The sequence below is a fragment of the Ambystoma mexicanum genome, chromosome 8 (genome assembly GCF_040938575.1).
Source record: "Ambystoma mexicanum isolate Mex_15411 chromosome 8, UKY_AmexF1_1, whole genome shotgun sequence".
Taxonomy (NCBI): domain Eukaryota; kingdom Metazoa; phylum Chordata; class Amphibia; order Caudata; family Ambystomatidae; genus Ambystoma; species Ambystoma mexicanum.
This window is the reverse complement of record NC_090929.1, coordinates 1,208,867,469-1,208,887,401: the sequence shown is the minus strand read 5'-3', so window position 1 is coordinate 1,208,887,401 and position 19,933 is coordinate 1,208,867,469. Positions and strand designations below refer to the sequence as shown.

Sequence of the window (19,933 nt, the reverse complement as noted above, 5' to 3'; positions counted from 1 at the left end):
GGAAAAAAGATGTCGCTAACCGACCCTCACAGGGTCTGTCTGTGGTGTTTGGGAGCTGAACACCATTGTTCGGAGTGTGAGGACTGTATGTCCATGACAGCTAAAGCCCTGAAGGAGCGTAGGGGGAAGCTGGAAAAAGGTAAGACTTCTAAAGCTTCTTCTTCCTCGACGAAGTCGAGACATTCGTCTCCTCGTCACCATTCGCGCTCCAGGTCTCGCCGCGGGTCCCATCACTCTTCGAGATCGAAGCACTCGAAAAGGAGACGCTGAAGATCCCCTTCTTCGTCCTCCTCTTCCTCTGTTTCACCTAAGAGAATCCCTTGCCCCACGAAGCATAGTTCCTGGGCTGAATTGGAGGAATTCCGAAAAAATATGATGAGCGTCTTCGAGAAAGCGGCCTCGACCCCCTCGAAGACTGCCGAGAGCGATGCTCTGGTCGAAAGACCCGAAGGTCCAAAACGCCGCGAGTCGCAGCACCCAGCGAAGGAAGCTTCTCGAGCGCGTCACGAACCCTCGAGTAAAGCAAAGACCTCGAATCCTTCTTTGAAGGTTCCGTCGACGCCGAGGTCGGTGTCATCGACGCCGTTGTCGAAGGGACCTTCGACACACGGGTCTGTCGACTCGACGCCATCCTCGACACCGGCATCGACGCCAAGGAAAGTCACGGTTGCGGCGCACCCAGTGGCTATTCCCAGGTCTTCGATGTCGATGTCGTCGAGATTGTCGATATCCTCGAGCAGAATTCCGATTCTATCGAAGACCTCGAGGCCTCCACCTTTGTTTTCGACAGCACTTTCGAAGCCTTCAACGTCGGCGTTGACGACATCGACGTTTTTGAGGCCGATTACGACAAGTTTGGCAACCTCTACCTTGGAGATGGGTTTCACACCCTTTGTGAGCTCAGACCGATTGAGAACAATGTCTTCAATTATGGAAGAGGGAGAACTGTCTGATCAAGAAGAGCCATTTGAGTTGCAGGGATCTGCAACCCCAGTTCAAGAGGAGTTATCCTCAGAGGAACGCAGATTAAAGGAACTCCATGATTCCTTACATGAGGCAAGTGGTTTAGACACTTCCCCAGAGGTGGAGTTCGCTAGACCAGACCCGGGGGAGCATGCTGAAACCCCTTATAGAGCCTTAATGGCCAGGATTACAGAATGTATGGGGTGGTCAACTCCTTCACCGGCTTTCCAACAGGATGACCTCACGGATATTCTTGATAAAGGTCCACAGGAGGATCCTGTAGTACCTTTTCATAAAGCTCTTCAAAGAAAAATAATGACGAACTGGGAAACCCCAGATGTCGTCCCGGCCGTAAATAAAAAACTGTCTGCTAAATACAGGGTATCTTCTGCAGACCCGGAGTTTTTGTCCAAACACCCATCCCCAGAAAGTCTGGTGGTACAGGCAGCATCTTCTACTGACATCAAGACTGCTTACCCTACCGTCCCACAGGACAGGGACGATAAGAAATACGATGCTATGGCTAAGAAAGTATTTTCGGCATGTAGCATGGCATTAAAATCTATTACTGCTACTTGCACCCTTGCTAGATTTAGCCATACACTTTGGGAGTGTGCTTCTACAGCGGCTGACTGCATCCCGGAGGGAGAAGAAAGGGAGGCGTTCCTAAATATCATAAGGGATGGTAAAGACGCTATGTGCGAATCCCTCCAGACGGGCATTGACTCGGCTGACAGTATCAGCAGAGCAATGGCGGCAAGTACAACAACCAGGAGATTTGCTTGGTTGAGAAAGTCTGGTTTTGCCCCAGATGTGCAAGCCAGGCTTTTGAACATGCCATTTGATGGCTCTTCTTTGTTTGGGAAAAAGGCGGATGACAGTTTAGAAAAACTGCAAACATCAAAGGCAGCAGCAAAATCCCTAGGCGCTGCAATCCGTCAAACACCTTTTCGTCCCACAGGAACCTCTGCGAGAGGCAAGTCTTTTCGCTTCTACTCCGCATTCGGAAGAGGTAGAGGACGACCAGCTCAAAGGGGACAAAGAAGAACTACCTGAGGTGGACGGGGTAGATATTCAAAAGCAGGTGCCTCTTTACCATCGGCATCTGCATCAGCCGCCCCTAAACCACTCTGAGGACTTCCCTCACAAGACACCTGTAGGAGGCAGGTTAACTCAACATCTGGCGGAATGGCAGGCTATCACGTCAGATGCTTGGGCATTGGAGACAGTTGCACAAGGTTACTGCCTGCCTCTCCTACGCATACCTCAGAGTCATCCACCGGGGATCAGCTCTCAAAAAGCTCCAGATCCGCTCCTCTTGCAGGAAATTTTAGACCTGCTAGAGAAAGGTGCCATAGAACCGGTACCTGTAGCGGAGAGGAACAAGGGCTGGTACACCCCTTACTTTCTCATACCAAAGAAAGACGGAGGACTGAGACCCATCTTGGACTTGCGGGAATAGAACAAATTCCTCAGGAAAGACAAATTCAAGATGGTAACTCTCTCTCAGATCCTTCAGGCCCTTCAGTTCCAGGATTGGTTGGTATCTCTGGACCTTCAGGACGCTTATTTCCATGTGCCAATCCATCTCAAACACAGGAAATACCTGAGGTTCGCAATTGGCTACTCTCATTATCGATTTCGAGTTCTGCCATTTGGGCTGACCTCCGCCCTGAGGGTCTTCACCAAGTTAATGTCGGTAGTGGCTGCAAGTCTAAGGAGGGAAGGGATTCACGTCTACCCCTACCTGGACGATTGGTTGATCAGAGCTGTATCTTCGGAACAAGCTCAGATCCAGCTAGATTATGTTTGCCACTCCCTTCACAGACTGGGCTTCTCCCTCAATTTAAAGAAGTCACAAATGATACCATTGCAGAGACTCCAGTTCATCGGAGCGATCCTGGACACTTCCCTGGGAAAAGCCTCGCCACCAGAGGTGAGGGCTCAAGATATTCTACAGATGGTCACCAAGTTTCAAAATGCCCAACGTCTCCCAGCCTTCGACTTTTTGAGGTTGCTAGGCCTCATGGCATCCTGCATTTTCCTAGTGCCAGAGGCTCGCCTGAGAATGAGATCTCTCCAGTGGGCACTGAGAACTCAGTGGTCACAATTCTCAGGGAGAATGACAGATCTTCTTCAGGTTCCCGACAGGGTGGCTCGAGACCTTCAGTGGTGGGCCTGTCAGGAGAACATTCTGAAAGGAGAGCAGTTTTGGCAACCTTGGCCGGAGATAACAGTAGTCACGGATGCCTCACTTACGGGGTGGGGAACCCACGCCAACGACTTGACGATCAGCGGTCATTGGTCTCCATCTGAGTCCAGACTACATATTAACCTGTTAGAGCTGAGGGCCATCAGACTTGCGCTGAAGGCTTTTCTGCCATCTGAAGAACTGTGGCCCAGCAAGAGCGGCGAGTCGTCAAAGTCTTTGTGGCCTTCAGGTGGCGGGATACCCACCGGCAGATTCTCCTCGGCGCGTCGGCGGCCTTGACTCTCTCCGGCAGGATAAAGCGGTCGTCGGTGCGGACAAGGGAGTCCTTCGATTCAAATGTTCTTAGGCAAAGAAGCGGGCGGCTCCGGTCGTCGGCGGGACGGTGTCAAGCGGTCCCCTCTTCTGGGGCAACACAACTTCGACGGGTCTCCAGCGGTTACACAAACCTGCGAACCCTGGTCGACGGCAATGGACTTCGACAGCGGCGAAGTCCGGGTGCTGCACTTTGTTCTCCTCAGCGGTCCCTGTCTCCGGTCGGCATCCTTTCGAGGGTCTGACTTCCAGGGAGCTTCGGCGAAGGTTAGCGGTGCTTGATGGTCCCTCGGAGCACGGGAAGAGGGCGCCTTACTAGCTCCTCTCTCGGATCAGTCCTTGACAAGTTCGGCAGCTTTCAGATCAGGTTGAAGCAAATGCAACAGCAAGACTTCTTCCAGCTGGGCGTTGAGGATCAACAGTTCCAGTTACTCTTGAAGTGTAGACACAGCTTCTGAACAATTCCCAGTGGTGAGAGTTCTCCAGATATACTATTATGTCTCTCATCCACACTGCTGGGTCACACTCAGCAGCCAATCATACAGAAGGGCATTCATGCAGTCAGTCAGCCAATCAGGCACACAGTGCATTCAGGCCATCCTCCTCCCTCTCAGACACTCACAACAAGGAATGTGGATTGGGACAAGTACCCAGCCATTCAACACTACACACTGCATTCAGGCCAGTTTCGGGCAGGGCTGTCTCAGTCTTTGTCTCTCATGCCAGAAACCAGACAGCCACAACAAGCAGTGCATATTGGTCACACACTCCATTCACCCAAGTCCCACCCACAGGGTGTACCCACAACATACAGTCACTGGCGAGGCTCCAGCCAGTCTGGACTGGACTTCCCAACAACACCATATATGGAACTTCCACCCAACAGTCAGTCAGGGGGAAAGGACAGAGTCAGGGCTTCCCAGGACTTTGGGAAAACAAGGTAACAGGCAATAGAAAGCAAGAGGCCACAGGGGCCATCTTGTTTTCCATCAGGAATCAACTGATTCCAATGGCAGGGCCTGGGTATCCCAAAATGGAGGATACTCAGAGCACCTGTCAAATTTAGCATGGAGCTGCCACCAGCCCATAACTTGCTCTGTGGGCCACCCACAGGTGCCCAAAAACATACACTAGGGGCACAGGGTTGTACCCCCACATATGGGTGCCATAAGGGTATCCCATGGGTCTGTACACCAAACCAAAAACAGGAAGGGCTGCACTGCCAGGAGTCCCACATGGACTCCTGGCCAGAAAACAATACAGAACACAATGAAAAAGGACTACAGGACAAGGACAGGGAGGCCCTGTCCCTCCAATGCATTTCCAGCATCACACATCCATGCATATTTCTGCATTAGATGGTCGATGAAGACCAGTTTTTGGATGTCTTATAACTTTGACTCCATTCAACGAAACTGAAACTGTGCAATATAATTGTAGACCCAACGTTCAATGCTTTTGGAAAGTTTGGTGTCTTTTCAACAAGAGAGGGCAAAATTAAAGGGGGATCCCAAAATGGTTGAACGGCTTATACATTTGGTGCCATTCGATGAATCTGTGTACAAGTTGGCAAGAAGAGTTTAGACCCAACATTGAATGTTTCTGCAAGGTTTGGTGGGATTTTGTCAAGAGCGGGAAAAATTACAGGGGTTGATTACAACATATTTATAACTTTGGTGCCATTTGACGAATCTACACAAATGTTTGCAGAACAACTTTGAAAGTATGGGCAAAGTTTGAATGGATTTTGTCCAGTGGGGGCTAAGTTATGTCAGCATTGGCAAGGACCTGAAAGCATAGTTTCACAAATATGTCTGTTTTAAAATTTTTGAAAAAGTGTCATAATGTAGGTACAAAAAATAGTGATATACCTTTGGTGACTGAGGTATAGCCTGTGGCAATGGCCAGTGACCAGGTTGTCCAGGCCATGGCCAAAGACCATGCCCCGAACAATCGGGACACTGGCCATGGCCACTAGTGGCCAACATTGTGGTTAAAGTGGGCATGTCCACCAGCCCTCACCGAAATGGAAGATCTTATTTTCATCCTTTTGTTGTCTTCTCAGTAGTGGTCAATAGTGGTAATGTAGTATTCAATACTAAATGAATGAAGACTAAAAGACTAGAAACAAGCATTTGTTTAGTATTCTATTAGAAATTGACTAGTATTCAGAATGCTGTATAGTCGTCATATAGTATGCTGCTTAAAACAAATACTATGTAATACTAAAAAAGACTAGCTATAGACTTTGAATACTATGAAAAGACAAGTTAAATACTAAATGTAGTATTCGACTTTGGTAAGGGAGGGACCGGCTATGTGGCAGTTTTTTTTAAATCGGAATAGGTTTGTATGGAGAAAGAAAATTCTGCTTGCGGCTACAGCCCGACTTGAAAGCATGCTTTTGCAAATATGTCCTGTGTTTTTTTTTCCAAAGTGTCAAAATGTAAGTACAACAAATTATGATATAACTTTGGTGCCTGGGCAGTGGGCCTGGCCCTCGACAAGGAAAAATATCTACTCTGATTTGCTTATTGGGGCATGCGGCATGGCCAAAGCCTGTTCACCATGGATTGTGGAGACTGGCCATGGCTGCAAGCCATGAGCACTGGCCATTGTTCACTTTATGGGGTTATAATGGATACTGGACTAGGATGCAAGCTAGGTGCAGTGGCTAACAGAGGTGGTTTGGTAGGGCTGGGGTCATGATTGGGCCTCATGCCCTAGGCATTTCAACCATGACTTGCATCCCCAGCATGCGCTGCTGAAAACGACACATGTCAGTATGCGCTGCAAAACACATGTTTGTTAAAGATTGATTGATAGTTTATTTGTATAGCGCCTATACACTGTCTTTCAAAGCGCTTCAAGGCAAGGGAGGGAACAAGGGAAAATACAATGTGAAACTTACTATCGTACTCGGCCTGGCGACATTTCAGGTAGTGCAAGAGCTAAGACAAAGATAAGGAAGGGAGGGGGCGAGTGGGAAGGAAATGGGAATAGAAAATTGACTAATGTACTAGGCCTGACAACATTTCTGGTAGAGCCGGAGATTAACAAGAGGTGAGGGAGAGGGGGAGGAGAAGGAAGGAGAGGAACAAAACAAGCAACTATCGTACTAGGCCTGACAACATTTCAGGTAGTGCTGGAGGGGGAGGAAGAAAACAAGTGAGGGCGGGGGAGGAGACAAACAGTGTTGCTATCATACTGGGTCCCAGGACAATTCTGATAGAGTAAGTGCATAGAGTAAAGTAAGGGGATGGGGGAGAGGAGAGAGGGGGGAAAGGGAGAGGAGGAGAGACTGAGTAAAACAGTGTAAACGAGTGGAGAAGCAAGTGGGGAGAGGGCGAATACAGTTGCAAAAGTCAGTAACAACACATAATGTTGCGAGAGAACAGCAAATGCAAGTCAGGATTCAGGATAAAGATGGACACAGCATGATTCAGGGCCACTATGAGTACGTGATGCAGGGGAAGTCCAGCATGAGAATTGAGATGGGTGAAGCACCATGAGTCAAATGAGTCCACAAAAAGTCAAATCCAAGCATTGACAGCAAGACGGTGATGGTAAAACCATAATGTAGCAACACACACTCATGCAGTGGGTTGATGTAGGGGGGCTAGAAGGAGAGGGCTATGAAGGGGGGAGGGGAAGCAGGATAGAAAGGATTCAAGCAAAACAGGCAACAAAGGCAACCAGGCGAGGGGGCAAGGCAGGACACACAGTCATCACAGGCAACCAGAGGGGCGGCAAGGGATGACACACAGACATCACAGGCAACCAGGGGGGGCAAGGGACGACACACAGACATCACAGGCAACCAGAGGGGGGCCAAGGGACGGCACACAGACATCACAGGCTACCAGAGCGGGGGGCAAGGGATGACACACAGACATCACAGGCAGCCAGAGGGGGTTCAAGGGACAACACACAGACATCACAGGCAACCACAGGGGGGAGCAAGGGATGACACACAGACATCACAGGCAACCAGAGGGGGGCGGCAAGGGACGACACACAGACATCACAGGCAACCAGAGGGGGGCAAAGGACAACACACAGACATCACAGGTAGCCAGAGGACGGGGCAAGAGACGACAAACAGACATCACAGGCAACCAGAGGGGGGGCAAGGGATGACACACATACATCTCAGGCAACCAGAGGGGGGCAAGGGATGACCCACAGACATCACAGGCAGCCAGAGGGGGGGGCAAGAGACGACACAGACATCACAGGCAACCAGAGGGGGCCAAGAAACGACACACATACATCACAGGCAACCAGAGGGGGGACAAGGGATGACACACAGACATCACAGGCAGCCAGAGGGGGGGCAAGAGACGACACATAGACATCACAGGCAACCGGAGGGGTGCAAGGAACGACACACAGACATCACAGGCAACCAGAGGGGGGGGCAAGGGACGACACACAGACATCAGAGGCAATCAAAGGAGGGGCAAGGGAAAGCGGACAGCGTTACGGTAGCGGACAGGGAGCAGACAGGGGACTTTGTTGCGGGCCTTTGTGGAACGAGCCGGCTCCCGCCTCTCGGTAATGGTGATTGGCTAATAAAGCCTAGCCAACCATGGGGAGGGGAGCTGGCAGGCCACAAAGGCAAAGAGCGAGGCTGCAGTGGAGCAGCCATCTTGAAAGGGCATGAAGAAAGCCCAGTCACATTTGAAAAGGATCACAATCCTTTTTTTGAGTAACGTGTTGCCATGGTAACGTGACCTGCAAAACAACTTGTAGCCGTGAAACGAAGGTTGCAATTACGCACCAGAATATGCGTTCGCGCCACATACATTGTCCTTTGCTTTTTTCAAGAATGCCTTACCCAGCAGGGCCAGAGAAGGCAAAGTCCAGCCAGCAATGGTAGATAGGCAGGAACATAGATGTAGTTGTTGCTCCCTCGCCGCCGCAGAGTGAAGGAGGTTTATAGTTCTTTCATATATGTTAAAAGAGGAATTAAGGGTGACAACCCCTGTGAGGAGGCCAGCGCCTGGAGTCAGCGTGGAATATCAAAAAGAATACTGTCTCCACAAGCAAAATGGGGGAATTGGCTGCCTGGAAACTATAACATGTTTTCAGGCAACCCAACTGAGGGCACTGTCCGAATGGTCAAGCATGGACAATGAAAACCATTGGGTCCTTATGAAACAGGCAGTGGTGGGGGAATATCTGTGGAAGGAGCCCTTGCTCTGTAGAGGTGATAGACCAGGAGGGCTGGGAAATAAGTCAATAATAGAGTTCATATTAAAGCTATGGGAAGAAGAAAATAAAAAGCATGGGATTACCCACCTGGCCCTCACCAGTCAACTCCATTGTTTAGAAACCCAGCTTTTCAACCCGGGATGTTGCATGAAAGATTCGGTAGTTCGATAACTGGGGGAGTCATTCAATCTTTTACTGCATGTCGACAGGAGTTTGACCTGGAGGAAGCAGATGGGTTTGCATATCTGCAACCAAGACACTGGGTATCCGTGCCCCAAATGAGAGAGGGGAATGAGCAAATTAACACCCTGGGAGCTCCTGGACTCTTTTGAGACATCCAGGGGCCTGACCTCAGCAATTTATAAACTCTTAACATCAGATAAGGTGACCCACGTGGCAGGCTATAGGAAACGATGGGAGGAGGATCTAGGCAGAACCTTTACAGCGAAAGAATAGAACAAGATGATCCATAGTACCTTTGCCATGTCCAAAAGTGTCCAGAACCAAGAGCGTCAGTGAACTGCATAGGTGGTACTATTCCCCTCACAGGTTGCACATTATATACCCAAAGAGAACGTACTAGTGCTGAAGGGAATATGGCATGGTGGGGACGATGCTACAAATATGGTGGTAATGCCCACAGCTTTGGCATTCTTGGCAAGAGGTAAAATCTAAAATTAGCAAGAAATGAATGGGGCCATTCTGGTATGATCTTGCACTGATGTTGCTAGATACACCACCTAAAGACAGCCCCTTCCACAGGGAAGCGAAGGAAATGTATACTCAGTAATCATTTATTTTTTATTTTTTATTTTGTATTTGTAGAGCGCACTTTAGCCCTCCAGGCATCGAGGCGCTATAAGTATACTTAAGAAGGCTTAAGTATAAAAAGCGGCCCGGGTGTGATGCTTAACAGACAGTTACTTACAGGGTTAAGTTACAAAGTACGCTATTCTACATTGCAGAGTGTGTCGAATTCAGTGAGGTAAAATAAGTAGGAACATTGCACAGGGGGATAAGCCCTTTAGACAAAGAGCCTTGTTTTTAGGGCCTTGTGGAAGGCAGCATGGGACTCGATAGATCTAATCTGGTCTGGGAGTTTGTTCCAAAGAGTAGCAGCCATAGTTGGGAAACTTGATCCTCCAGCACGCACTCTGTGAGTGTGAGGAACCATGATGCGGTTGGCAAAGGCAGATCTGGCAGGTCTGGAGGCTGTTTGTCTGGAGATCCTTTGCATTAGGTTCCTGGGGGCGAAGCCATGAATACATTTGTGGGTTAGGGCTAGCGTTTTGAAAACAACCCTTTCCTTGATAGGTAGCCAATGTGCCTGTCTTCTGAGCGTTGAGATGTGTTCCCTGCGTGATACGCCCTTGGCGGCCCTTAAGGCATTAGTCTGTGCTATCTGGAGTTTAGCCAAGTTCTTTTGGGAGGTGCCAATAAAGAGGGCATTGCAGTAGTCCAGTCTAGAGCCGATGAGGGCTCTAGCTGTGGTAATACAGTTCTGTTGGGTTAAGAATGGTCTGACAGCGTTGATCAATTTAGAGTGATAAGCTGCAGAGGAAGCAATGGCATTGACCTGCCTCTACATGGTCAGGCTTGGTTCGAGGTACACGCCCAGTGTCTTAATCGTTTGTGATACTGTGATGGGGATGTTGTCAATAGTGAATGTGTGATACTCCTTGGCAAGTTTGTTCAATGTGAAAGGAGACCCAGTCAGCAGGAGTTCGGATTTTTCACTGTTTAGACAAAGCCAATTGTCTGCCATCCAGGATTGAATGGTGGAGTAGATGAAGGTGAGGGTGTTTGTGTCAGTTAGATAGTCCCCTTAGAGAGGTATGAGCACCTGGGTGTCATCTGCATAATTAGTATATGAGATGCCCAGTGAGTCCAAGATTTTGAACAAGGGTCTGGTAAAGAGGTTATACAGGGTGGGGGCTATGCAGGAGCCCTGTGGGACTCCACATTTGATAGGACTCGGGGTGGCATTAGCGGATTCTGAAAAGACCTTCATTACTCTCTCCTGTAAGAACGAGTTGATCCATTCACATGCCCTTGGGGAGAAGTTTGCCGTGGAGGTGAGATGGTGGCATAAGGTTTTGTGCTCTACCAGGTCAAATTTACTCTTCTGCGTGAATAAATGTATTGAACAACACTGTGGGAAGTCTACTCAGATGACCTAGTAGGATGAGGTTGGGGGCAAACCGAAATTCCATATGCTAAAAAAATGTATTAAACAAAGAAAGCAACTTTCTGTTCCATTTTTTCTTTTTAATGAAAGTTGGATTTTGGTTTAAACTCGCCATATACTTGAACTGGTACAACTGGTTGGGTGAATAATGTAATGGAACAATAAAATCGTATTAAAAAAATGATATACGTTTAGGTCCTTTGAAGAAAACTGCCCTATGCTAGGATAGCTCACTACGTCATCTTAATCCCACCTACTGACTTTAACTTTGAGATGTTCACTAGTATTCACCAACCATACGATTTACTGCATGATAAAATGGGCACATTGACCAAGTTCACCTTATTCAAATTGTGACACATGAGTGACATAGAAATATGAGTAATTTTGTAATGCGATGTATACAGCATCCTTAACATTTTCTAATTCTTTCATATTTTGAAAAGTATTCTCAGATATATTTGTTGTTCAACTAAACATTTGGAATATTGATATGTTATTGTTTATGTTCTTATCGTTTTATCTAACAAGGCTGGACAATACACTGGAGGAAATCATTTTTAAGTTGGTACCTGGCCTTCGTGAAGGTAATTGTTTACTTGCAGATTTAGCTATTTGCTTTAGAGCAACAACGTTTGCTGTTTTTTGTGGAAATAATATTCTACAATCACCTATGTTGTTTTTGTCCCCCCCCCAAAATAGAGGAGGAGCGGCGTGAAACACATTTCTGGAAGAGACACAGACCTCAAGAAAACGGAGGTGAATCACGGTTTGCATTTTCTCTGAAAAAGCATTTATACGAACTACACTAAAATATATGTATTCAGAAGCTGTATTTGATAAAGGTTAAATCCTCACTAAAAAGTGTTCATCACTGTTTTGAGTTTAGAAACGTTTTGAAAAGAATGTGGGGATTTTAATTTTCTTTTGATGTGTATTTCTATTTTGACTTTGTCAGCTTGACTACAGCTAAAACGATAAAACCAGCATTGGCAAAGCCAATTGGTTTGTATGTCGTGTGTGAAGTCCAGGCTCAAGTAATCCAATCACTCCTGCGTTCTGTCTGCCATAAGTTTACATATTCCTCCCCCTCAAGACCTTATCGAAGCATTATGCAGCAGTTAAGTATTTGATGAAACATGTGGCCGGCTGCAGCTATGCATATTCCCAGCTCCACTAACAGCTTTTCCTGCCAGTCCTGTTCTCTACTTGGGCAAGACTGGACGTGTAACAAACACTGTGCGTTGTAACTGCTGCTTGTTCACTGGATGGCCAAAGTGGTTATTGTGACTCCTACTTCCCGTCTCCTTTCCTCCATACCTATGGATGTCAGTCCCAAGGGTACAGAACCAGAGCCTTTTTGCACGGCAAAATATATTTCCCTTTAAATTGTATACACAAGGAAGAGATTGGCAACACTGGCATGCCCAAACCCCAGAGATTCTGCCCACCAGCAACACCCATCAGGATTTGTACCGGTTAACTGGACACACATGGCATCTGTTCAGATTTGTTTCTCTATTATCTGTTTTGTTTTTTCTTTCCAACTTATTTTTTAAATTTGGGGTCCACTTTACCCTTCCCAATGGCACACCCTCTAAGCATATGATGGTGATAAACCGTCTTTTTGTCCTGTGACAGAAACTTCCCCAAATCCAATGCCTTTGCGCTCTGTTTAAAATCCTCAGCCGCAAGCACAGGTGGGACGCTTGCGACTCTGAGCGCTCTGCCATTACGTCGCAGAGTAGAGCACTGGCAGGATTTCCTTCACATTAGTACATGGATTCTTTGCAAGAAGGCTCATGCACAAGAAGGGGCACATCAGAAAGATAAGTCCAATGTTCCTATACACCCAGCAAGATCAACTGATTTTTGGGGGCTTCCTGGTTAGGAGGGGTCCTTCAGCTCCTCCAATCGCTGGATGGAGACAACCCATAGGCCACTCAAGCTGTGACAAGCTATTCCACTCGGTGTTCGCAAGGACATGTGATGGAACAGAAGACTGAGGGAGGTTGTCAAGGCACAAAACTGCTGTGGACCCTATCACTGATGGTGAAACCTTTGCACCTCCCAGGCCATCGCTTGGTTTTGGTCCCTAGGAAAGATCACAAGGGCCTCCAGGGGCCTAACACCTTTGTCTCCCCACCGAACCAAACTCCTGCCTGTTCTCACTCAGGTTTAGTGTGCCTCATCCCGAGAGATAGTGAACCAAGTGTGTTAGATGCAGGACAGGGCGGATGAAGCACATAAGATTTCTATATCCAAACGTGAAGGAGCGTCTTCACCGGCTGATTGTTCCCCAGGCGAGTTGGCAGCAAGGTCTGGTTTGCTTAGGGAATTGTCCTCTCTCTCTCCATTACGTCCCACAACACCACAAAGTGCCTTTACCCCCTTGGCATATTGACACCAGACAAACTTGCCCAGGGTCTAACACACAACCTGCCTTGCCTCACACTACTTCGAATCCGTTTTGGGTTCTGTTACCACCAGGACTTGGACCACAGCGTTTTTTATAGTGCATATCTATCTCCGATCACGCAGAATGATCCTTTTTTGACTGATTTTCTTTTAATCATTTATGAGATGTCAGGCCATGACAGCATATTTTAAGGACCTTATTAAAGGTGCTTATTCCTCCGGCTTAAACACCTACGCCAGCCTGTGCCCATTCCAATGCTTCCTGTAGTTTGGCCCTCCAACCCCCGCTGCTCCAGCTTTGAAGCTCCCATTGTGCAAGACCACAAATATGCAAACCACGAATGAAAGGTACGAGGCACGATGTGGGTCATTAGCTACTGAAAAAGCATGCTTGTCCTTTGACCTAAATCCCCACTCCTAGTCACCATGCTATTCAATTCCAGTAGGGGCTAATTCTCCAACTACTACTTCTGATTCATTGCTCCACAAGGCGGACAAGCTCCTAGAAACTTTCTGGGCTAATGTATGCACCAACACTTCTCTCCAACTTAGACAGGCAATGCAGATGCCCTTTTGGTAGCAGGGATATATACATTTGAAAGGTAAAGGGGCAAAGGGATTGATATTGGCAGTGTGAACTAGTAAATGGGGACCTGTCTGCGAGGGGTCAGTGGTAGAAGTGCAGGGTTGCAGGTTGTTTTACCTTGTAAGTCCTACTTCCCTCTTCCCCTGTCACTCTTTAGCCCCAGCGCACTCTCCCATATCAGCGACTAACCAGACGCAAAGTGCTGTAGTCTATCAGAACCGGGGCTCTTCCCTAGAAAGCAGATTGGCATGCAGGAAGCGGTTACTTCCTTGCACCTATCAACACCACAGATTTCCCATCTGCCTCTCCCACTTTCCCACTAATGACCTTCACCATTGGTCTTACAGAGCAACGCACAGGTAAGCCACCAAAAGTGGCATTAGGATGCTATACAAGGCCATTTACTCTATCTCACATTGCAAAGCCCTCACCCTGTCTGGTATCTCAACTTGGTCTTTAGAGATCTGGCTCCTAAAAATGTCAGTCCCTTAGTCCTGACGAGCATTGATTTAATTACTTTAAATGTGGCGTTGCTTGTGGCATTACTTTTGCCCAGAAGGGTCAGTGAAATTCAGGTGTTTTGGCATCAGAACCCTATTCTATTTTCCATTGAGGTCTAATTGTGCTCAGAATGCCTTCTTTCTGAAAGTCGTCTCCTTCCGCAGTGAGGAGTTTGTCCTTCTTACCTTCTCTCCTGACTGTTTTGCTCTCCAAATGCGCACAGACACTTCATCGCCAGTACATGTGTAGAGCAAAGAAAAATTATTTGAACGCGGGTAGGCGAAGCAATAACTCACAGCCAAATACGCAGTTAGTGAAATAATGAGCACTTATACGGCTATTTATTCATAGCTTGGAAGCAACAAGTGATAACACAGAAATAAATCACAGAAAAGACAGAGAATTCAAAAGAAAATACATCACTGTGGGCATAACTGAATCCCTCATCTCGCCAGAAACGTCTGGAAGACCCCGGTAACAGCCAGGCCGAGAGCACAACAGCCCACAGGTATGTCGGACAAAGGCGTCCCCCTTCTGACTGAGGTCTTTGTGCTTATCTCGTCTGACCGCTGAGGGGTTCCGCATATATGCACTCCTCAAACAGGAATGGCAATTTCTCGAACCTTCTAGCAATGCGCTTGCGCATTGATAAGTGACCTTTGGTTGCCAGCTGGGTCAACCGACAGTAACCTCAAGGAGCAAAGCGCTTCCCTCCTCTCCTAAGAACAAACGCCATGGAAAACAGTTCCGTAACTCATAGCAAGACATAGCAAAACCAGCTTTCCCAGCAGAATGTCCTTGACTGGCTGCATACCAGGTTTGGAAAGCATGTTTTTTCAGCAAAGCAAATTCAGGTCTCAGCAAAGTAAGTACAGCTTTTCACTGAGGCATGGAATAACTATCCATTATGGCTCTGAGTGCCCCCAGAATGCACTGCGCACCAGCGCCATGTTTTAGCTCAAGCATAACAATTCCACCCTTGGATATTTATCTCCCATAGCCCAGTGGCAGAAGAGCCGGTCTCTGGAACCGACGAAACATTAGAACTAAGTTGGGAATGCATTGAATACAACAACAACAAGCTATTATGATAGCTAATATAATACAAATGCAAGCAAAAGCGTAACGCAGTGTACCCCCAATATCAGGAATTCATGAAAATAACCAATCCCACCAATTCCCAGTATGATCTTGGGACACTTGAGAAATGAGATTCCTCAAACCACGAATATGACTTTCAATGGATCGTGAATGGTCACTTAGATTGAAACAACACATACTTTCAACTGCGTTACAACCTAAATTATGGTTCAGCAGTAGATAATCAACGGCAGCCCTGTTTTGCAAAGTTGCTTTTCTAATAACTTTGCTGTCAAGGAGTAACTCTTCTAATGCTTGAGAAATATGATTGAGTCCTTTTACTACTAGACATGCTAATTTGATTAAAGATTTGTAACCCCCAGCAGCTAAACCCCAAACCCCCACTAATGAAAGGGTTAATGCTAGAACCTCAGCCTACGATAGCAAATGCACATGTGAATCTCAATCGGGGGATAGACCCACAGACTCGAAAGTTGACCTTTTGCTTCGAGATATTGCTGGGTGTAAAGGGAACATCATTAGTCCTAATTGAGTTAAGGCACATGGACCTCTGGAAATGTTAGCTGGAATGTAAGTGTATGTGATGTTGCCACAAGAAAATAGCCATCCTGTTGGAAGTTTCACATGATTCAGATGACTGGCAGCTATCACTGTATGATTGCAAGACATAGGGCCTCATTACACGGTAGGCGGTAGGGATTTAACGTTACCGGTAATGGAATACCGGTAACGTTAAATCCCCATGCTAATTACGACCCGGCTCACCGCTATTAGCGGCACCGCTAAGTACGGTGCCACTAATAGCGGGCAGTCCGCGGGCGCGCGACCCTCCATCCCGTAAATAACGCCATGCCGCTAATAGCACAGCATCACAAGGCGAGCGGACATGCCAATAGTGGCATGGTAAAGCCCCCAAAACCCCTTACCGGCATGGTGCTAATACCGCCATCGCAAACCACCCGTTAGAATAACTGTGCAGTGTTACCATCTGCCACAGGTGGCCACAGTCAGCACAGGTGGAGGCAATGGAGACTGTGGCTGCTCAAAAGGAGCACATCACACCCCTTCCCACACCCCTTCCCACACCAAGATGGTTCCAATACTAGCAGCATTACATGGCCTGGAGGACCTGATAGCAGCGCAGCTGCAACAACAACAGGCAGCACAGAGGAGACGCAGGAGGAGGAGGAGGGCAAGACAGGCACAGCAAGCAACACCACGGCACCTAATCATACCACAGAGGCACCCACCAATTCCCAGGATCAGAGCCAGTCCATTTAACCTAACACCTAAGCAGATACACACCCTGTACCGTCTGGACCGGTATACCATCACCAGCATTGTGGACATGATACACCACGACATTGTGAGCCTCATAGACATCAGAACTGCCACCCCCCCTCTACTGAAGGTGGTGACTGTGCTCCACTTCCTGGCCACAGGCACCTACCAGCATACAGTGGGGCAGATGCATGGCATCTCCCAACCAGTATTTGCACGCACACTGAACCAGGTACTCGATGCCCTCCTGAAGCATGCACCCGAACACATATACATGCCATGGACTGCCCAGGAGATTGCAAACACCAAAGTCGGTTTCTATTCACTTGCAGGCATCCCAAGTTGTATCGGGGCCATCGACTGTACACAAGTGGAATTGGTTGTCCCACATCACAATGAAGTAGTGTACCGAAACAGGAAGCAATTCCACTCCATCAATGTCCAAATGGTATGTGACGCCAACAAGATAATCACACATTGCTGTGCCCGATTTCCCGGATCTACCCATGATTCCATGGTCCTGCGGAACTCAACTATCCCACGCTACATGGAGCGACAAACGGGACAGCGTTCGTGAGTAGCAGGCCAAGCACATGGCAGTGTGCTTGCGGGGGGAGAGATAGATACTCCAACTGGGTGTGCGTGGGGGGGGGAGAGATAGATACTCCAACTGGGTGTAACCTGTAGTCCATCGTCCAAATGCACATACAGATGTAAGCCAATGAAATGAACAGGCCACACTTGAGGTGAACAGTAACAGGACCCCATTCCTTCCCCCATATAGGTGATGCCGGCTATCCCCTGAAGAGGTGGCTCCTCACACCTGTAAGGAACCCACAGAACAGGCAGGAAGAGGAATATAATCGTGCACATACCCGTACCTGCATCGTGATCGAGCAGACTTTTGGCCTATTGAAGTCACGGTTTAGGTGCATTAGCAGGTCTGGTGGCGCTCTCCTGTATGGCCATGAGAAGGTGGCCAAGATCACCATGGCATGTGTCATGCTGCACAATATGTGTATCAGACGGAATGTGCCACTGCCCCCTGACGTTGAAATAGAATCACCTGATGAGGATGATGATGGTGATGAGGACGGAGGTGAAGGGGATGCAGGTCATGCAAGAGGGGATGGCCAGGAGGGACATGCTGTGAGACAGCATCTGATCAACCAAATATTCTGAGTAACAAGTTCTCGTACTGTCACCTGAATATGGCTAGTGGTGCACTGGTGTCTGTTTGTTAGCTCACAATGGACCCTGGCGTCAATAAATTACACATACACAATGAAGAAGTCCAGGCCTGTGTTTTGCTCTAACACCAGTGTATTTATGAACTCAAACAGGAAAATGTGCATGTACCCAAACATCCCACCACCCTACCCCCCACCCCCACGACTGTCCCATCACACCCCACCCCCCAACCCCCACAACTGTCCCATCACACCCTACCCCCTACCCCACACAACTGTCCCATCACACCCTACCCCCCACCCCCCACAACTGTCCCATCACACCCTACCCCCCACCCCCCACAACTGTCCCATCACACCCTACCCCCCACCCCCCACAACTGTCCCATCACACCCTACACCCCACCCCCCACAACTGTCCCATCACACCCTACCCCCCACCCCCCACAACTGTCCCTCATGTGTCTTCCACAATGTTTGCGTCCAGGCATGCACGCGGAAGCATGGATATTCACTCCCTATTGGCCATTGCCTAATCCAGCATTTGGAGGCTGCCTGGAGGTGCGCCTGGTGGTGCGTGCGGAGCGTCGGAGTGGGCTTGTCTGCCGCGAACTGGCGGACGAAGAAGTGGCAGACTGTCCTGGTGCTGGTGGTGGTGGGAATTGACGGTCCATTGCGTCTGCAATGCGTGTGAGGACCTCGCTATCTCTGATGAGCTCCCCACACAGCCTGTCTGTGCAGGTCTCCATACTCTCCCTGGAGTGCCTGGATGTCTCCCCAATCTCCGCCCTGAGCCGCTGGCCAGGTCAAGGGCAGTGTCGGCCTCTGGTGGCGTGGCTGCTGTGCATTGTGATGCTGGCAGGTGTACAGATGGAGGCACCGGGGGGCTACTGAAGGATCCCATGGTCTCGTCACCAGTGATGTTGGAGCCAGGTGTGTGATGGGGTGATGGCTCAGGGGTTCCAGGGAGACTTGGGGTGTGCATGCCCAGCTCAAATTCAGTTGGGTCCTCCACATCAGTTAATGGTGCGGTGGCTGCCGCCTCTCCTGTCGAACTAGCAGTAGCTGAGGGTGGTCCCTCGGTGGCTGTGAGTGGTGGTGGTGAGTGAACCTCCTGAGGTGAGGCAGTTGGGTTTGGTGTGGCCTTGGCAGTGGCGCTCGATCGATGTTTGGAACTCTGCAAATGCAGCCTTGCGCCTTTTCCCCTTGATGTCGTGGGGGTGTCCTCGGTGGGCTGTGTCCATTTCTTCTTCTGCGCAGGGGGTGCCTGGGAATCATCCTCACTGTCTGTATGTGACCCTGTCGGGGACAAGAAGGGGGATGGCATTGGTTAGGGTTTGATGTACTTAATGCAGGATACATCATCAATGCAGTTGTGGGCATTTGCAATTCATTGTGAAGGGTGCAGGTGATGTGCCAGTTCAGTGGCTCATCCATGCAGTGTTGTGTGTGGCACTTGGCTCTGTTGATGTGTGCATGTGTGTGTGTTTGGGTCTGGCACTGACATGGGCAGGGTGGGATGCATGTGTGGATGTTTGGCCATCCATGAGGTGAACCTGGGCTGACATTTGTGGGGACCTGTAGATACACATTGCATGCTTTCATCAGTGCACTTACCTCCATCTGACGTGTCTGCCACGCCATGCTCCATCCTCCCGACTCCCTCGATACATTCGACACCGACCAGGTTGGCGCATGTCTCCTCCCATTCCTTTAGCTTGATTGGCGACCCATATCCGCCAGCGGTGGCAGTGTTATGATTCTCTGCCAGGATCATTCTGACCCGGAGTCTCAGGTCATCCCATCTTTTCCTGCACTCACGTACATTGCGGGTGCTGGTGCCCATGGCACTTACTTTCATTGCCACTTCGCCCAGATAGCCTTTTTCTTAAGGAGGGTCTCCCGCTGCATGTCGTTAGCGAAGACCACTGCAGCATTGTCTGCTAAGGTCTGGGTCAGCATGA

At 48.7% G+C, this 19,933-nt stretch overlaps 1 protein-coding gene across 2 annotated transcripts in view; it reads left to right on the top strand.

Annotated features, from left to right (window-relative positions):
* The window catches only part of PCGF5 (polycomb group ring finger 5), a 1,257,849-nt gene that overhangs the window by 509,557 nt on the left and 728,359 nt on the right, over positions 1-19,933 (top strand). For both annotated transcript variants that reach the window (XM_069611309.1, XM_069611308.1), the window contains exons 4-5: positions 11,424-11,479; positions 11,595-11,651. In XM_069611309.1, coding sequence (XP_069467410.1) covers positions 11,424-11,479; positions 11,595-11,651 — 113 coding nt within the window. The remainder of the gene's footprint in view (positions 1-11,423; positions 11,480-11,594; positions 11,652-19,933) is intronic.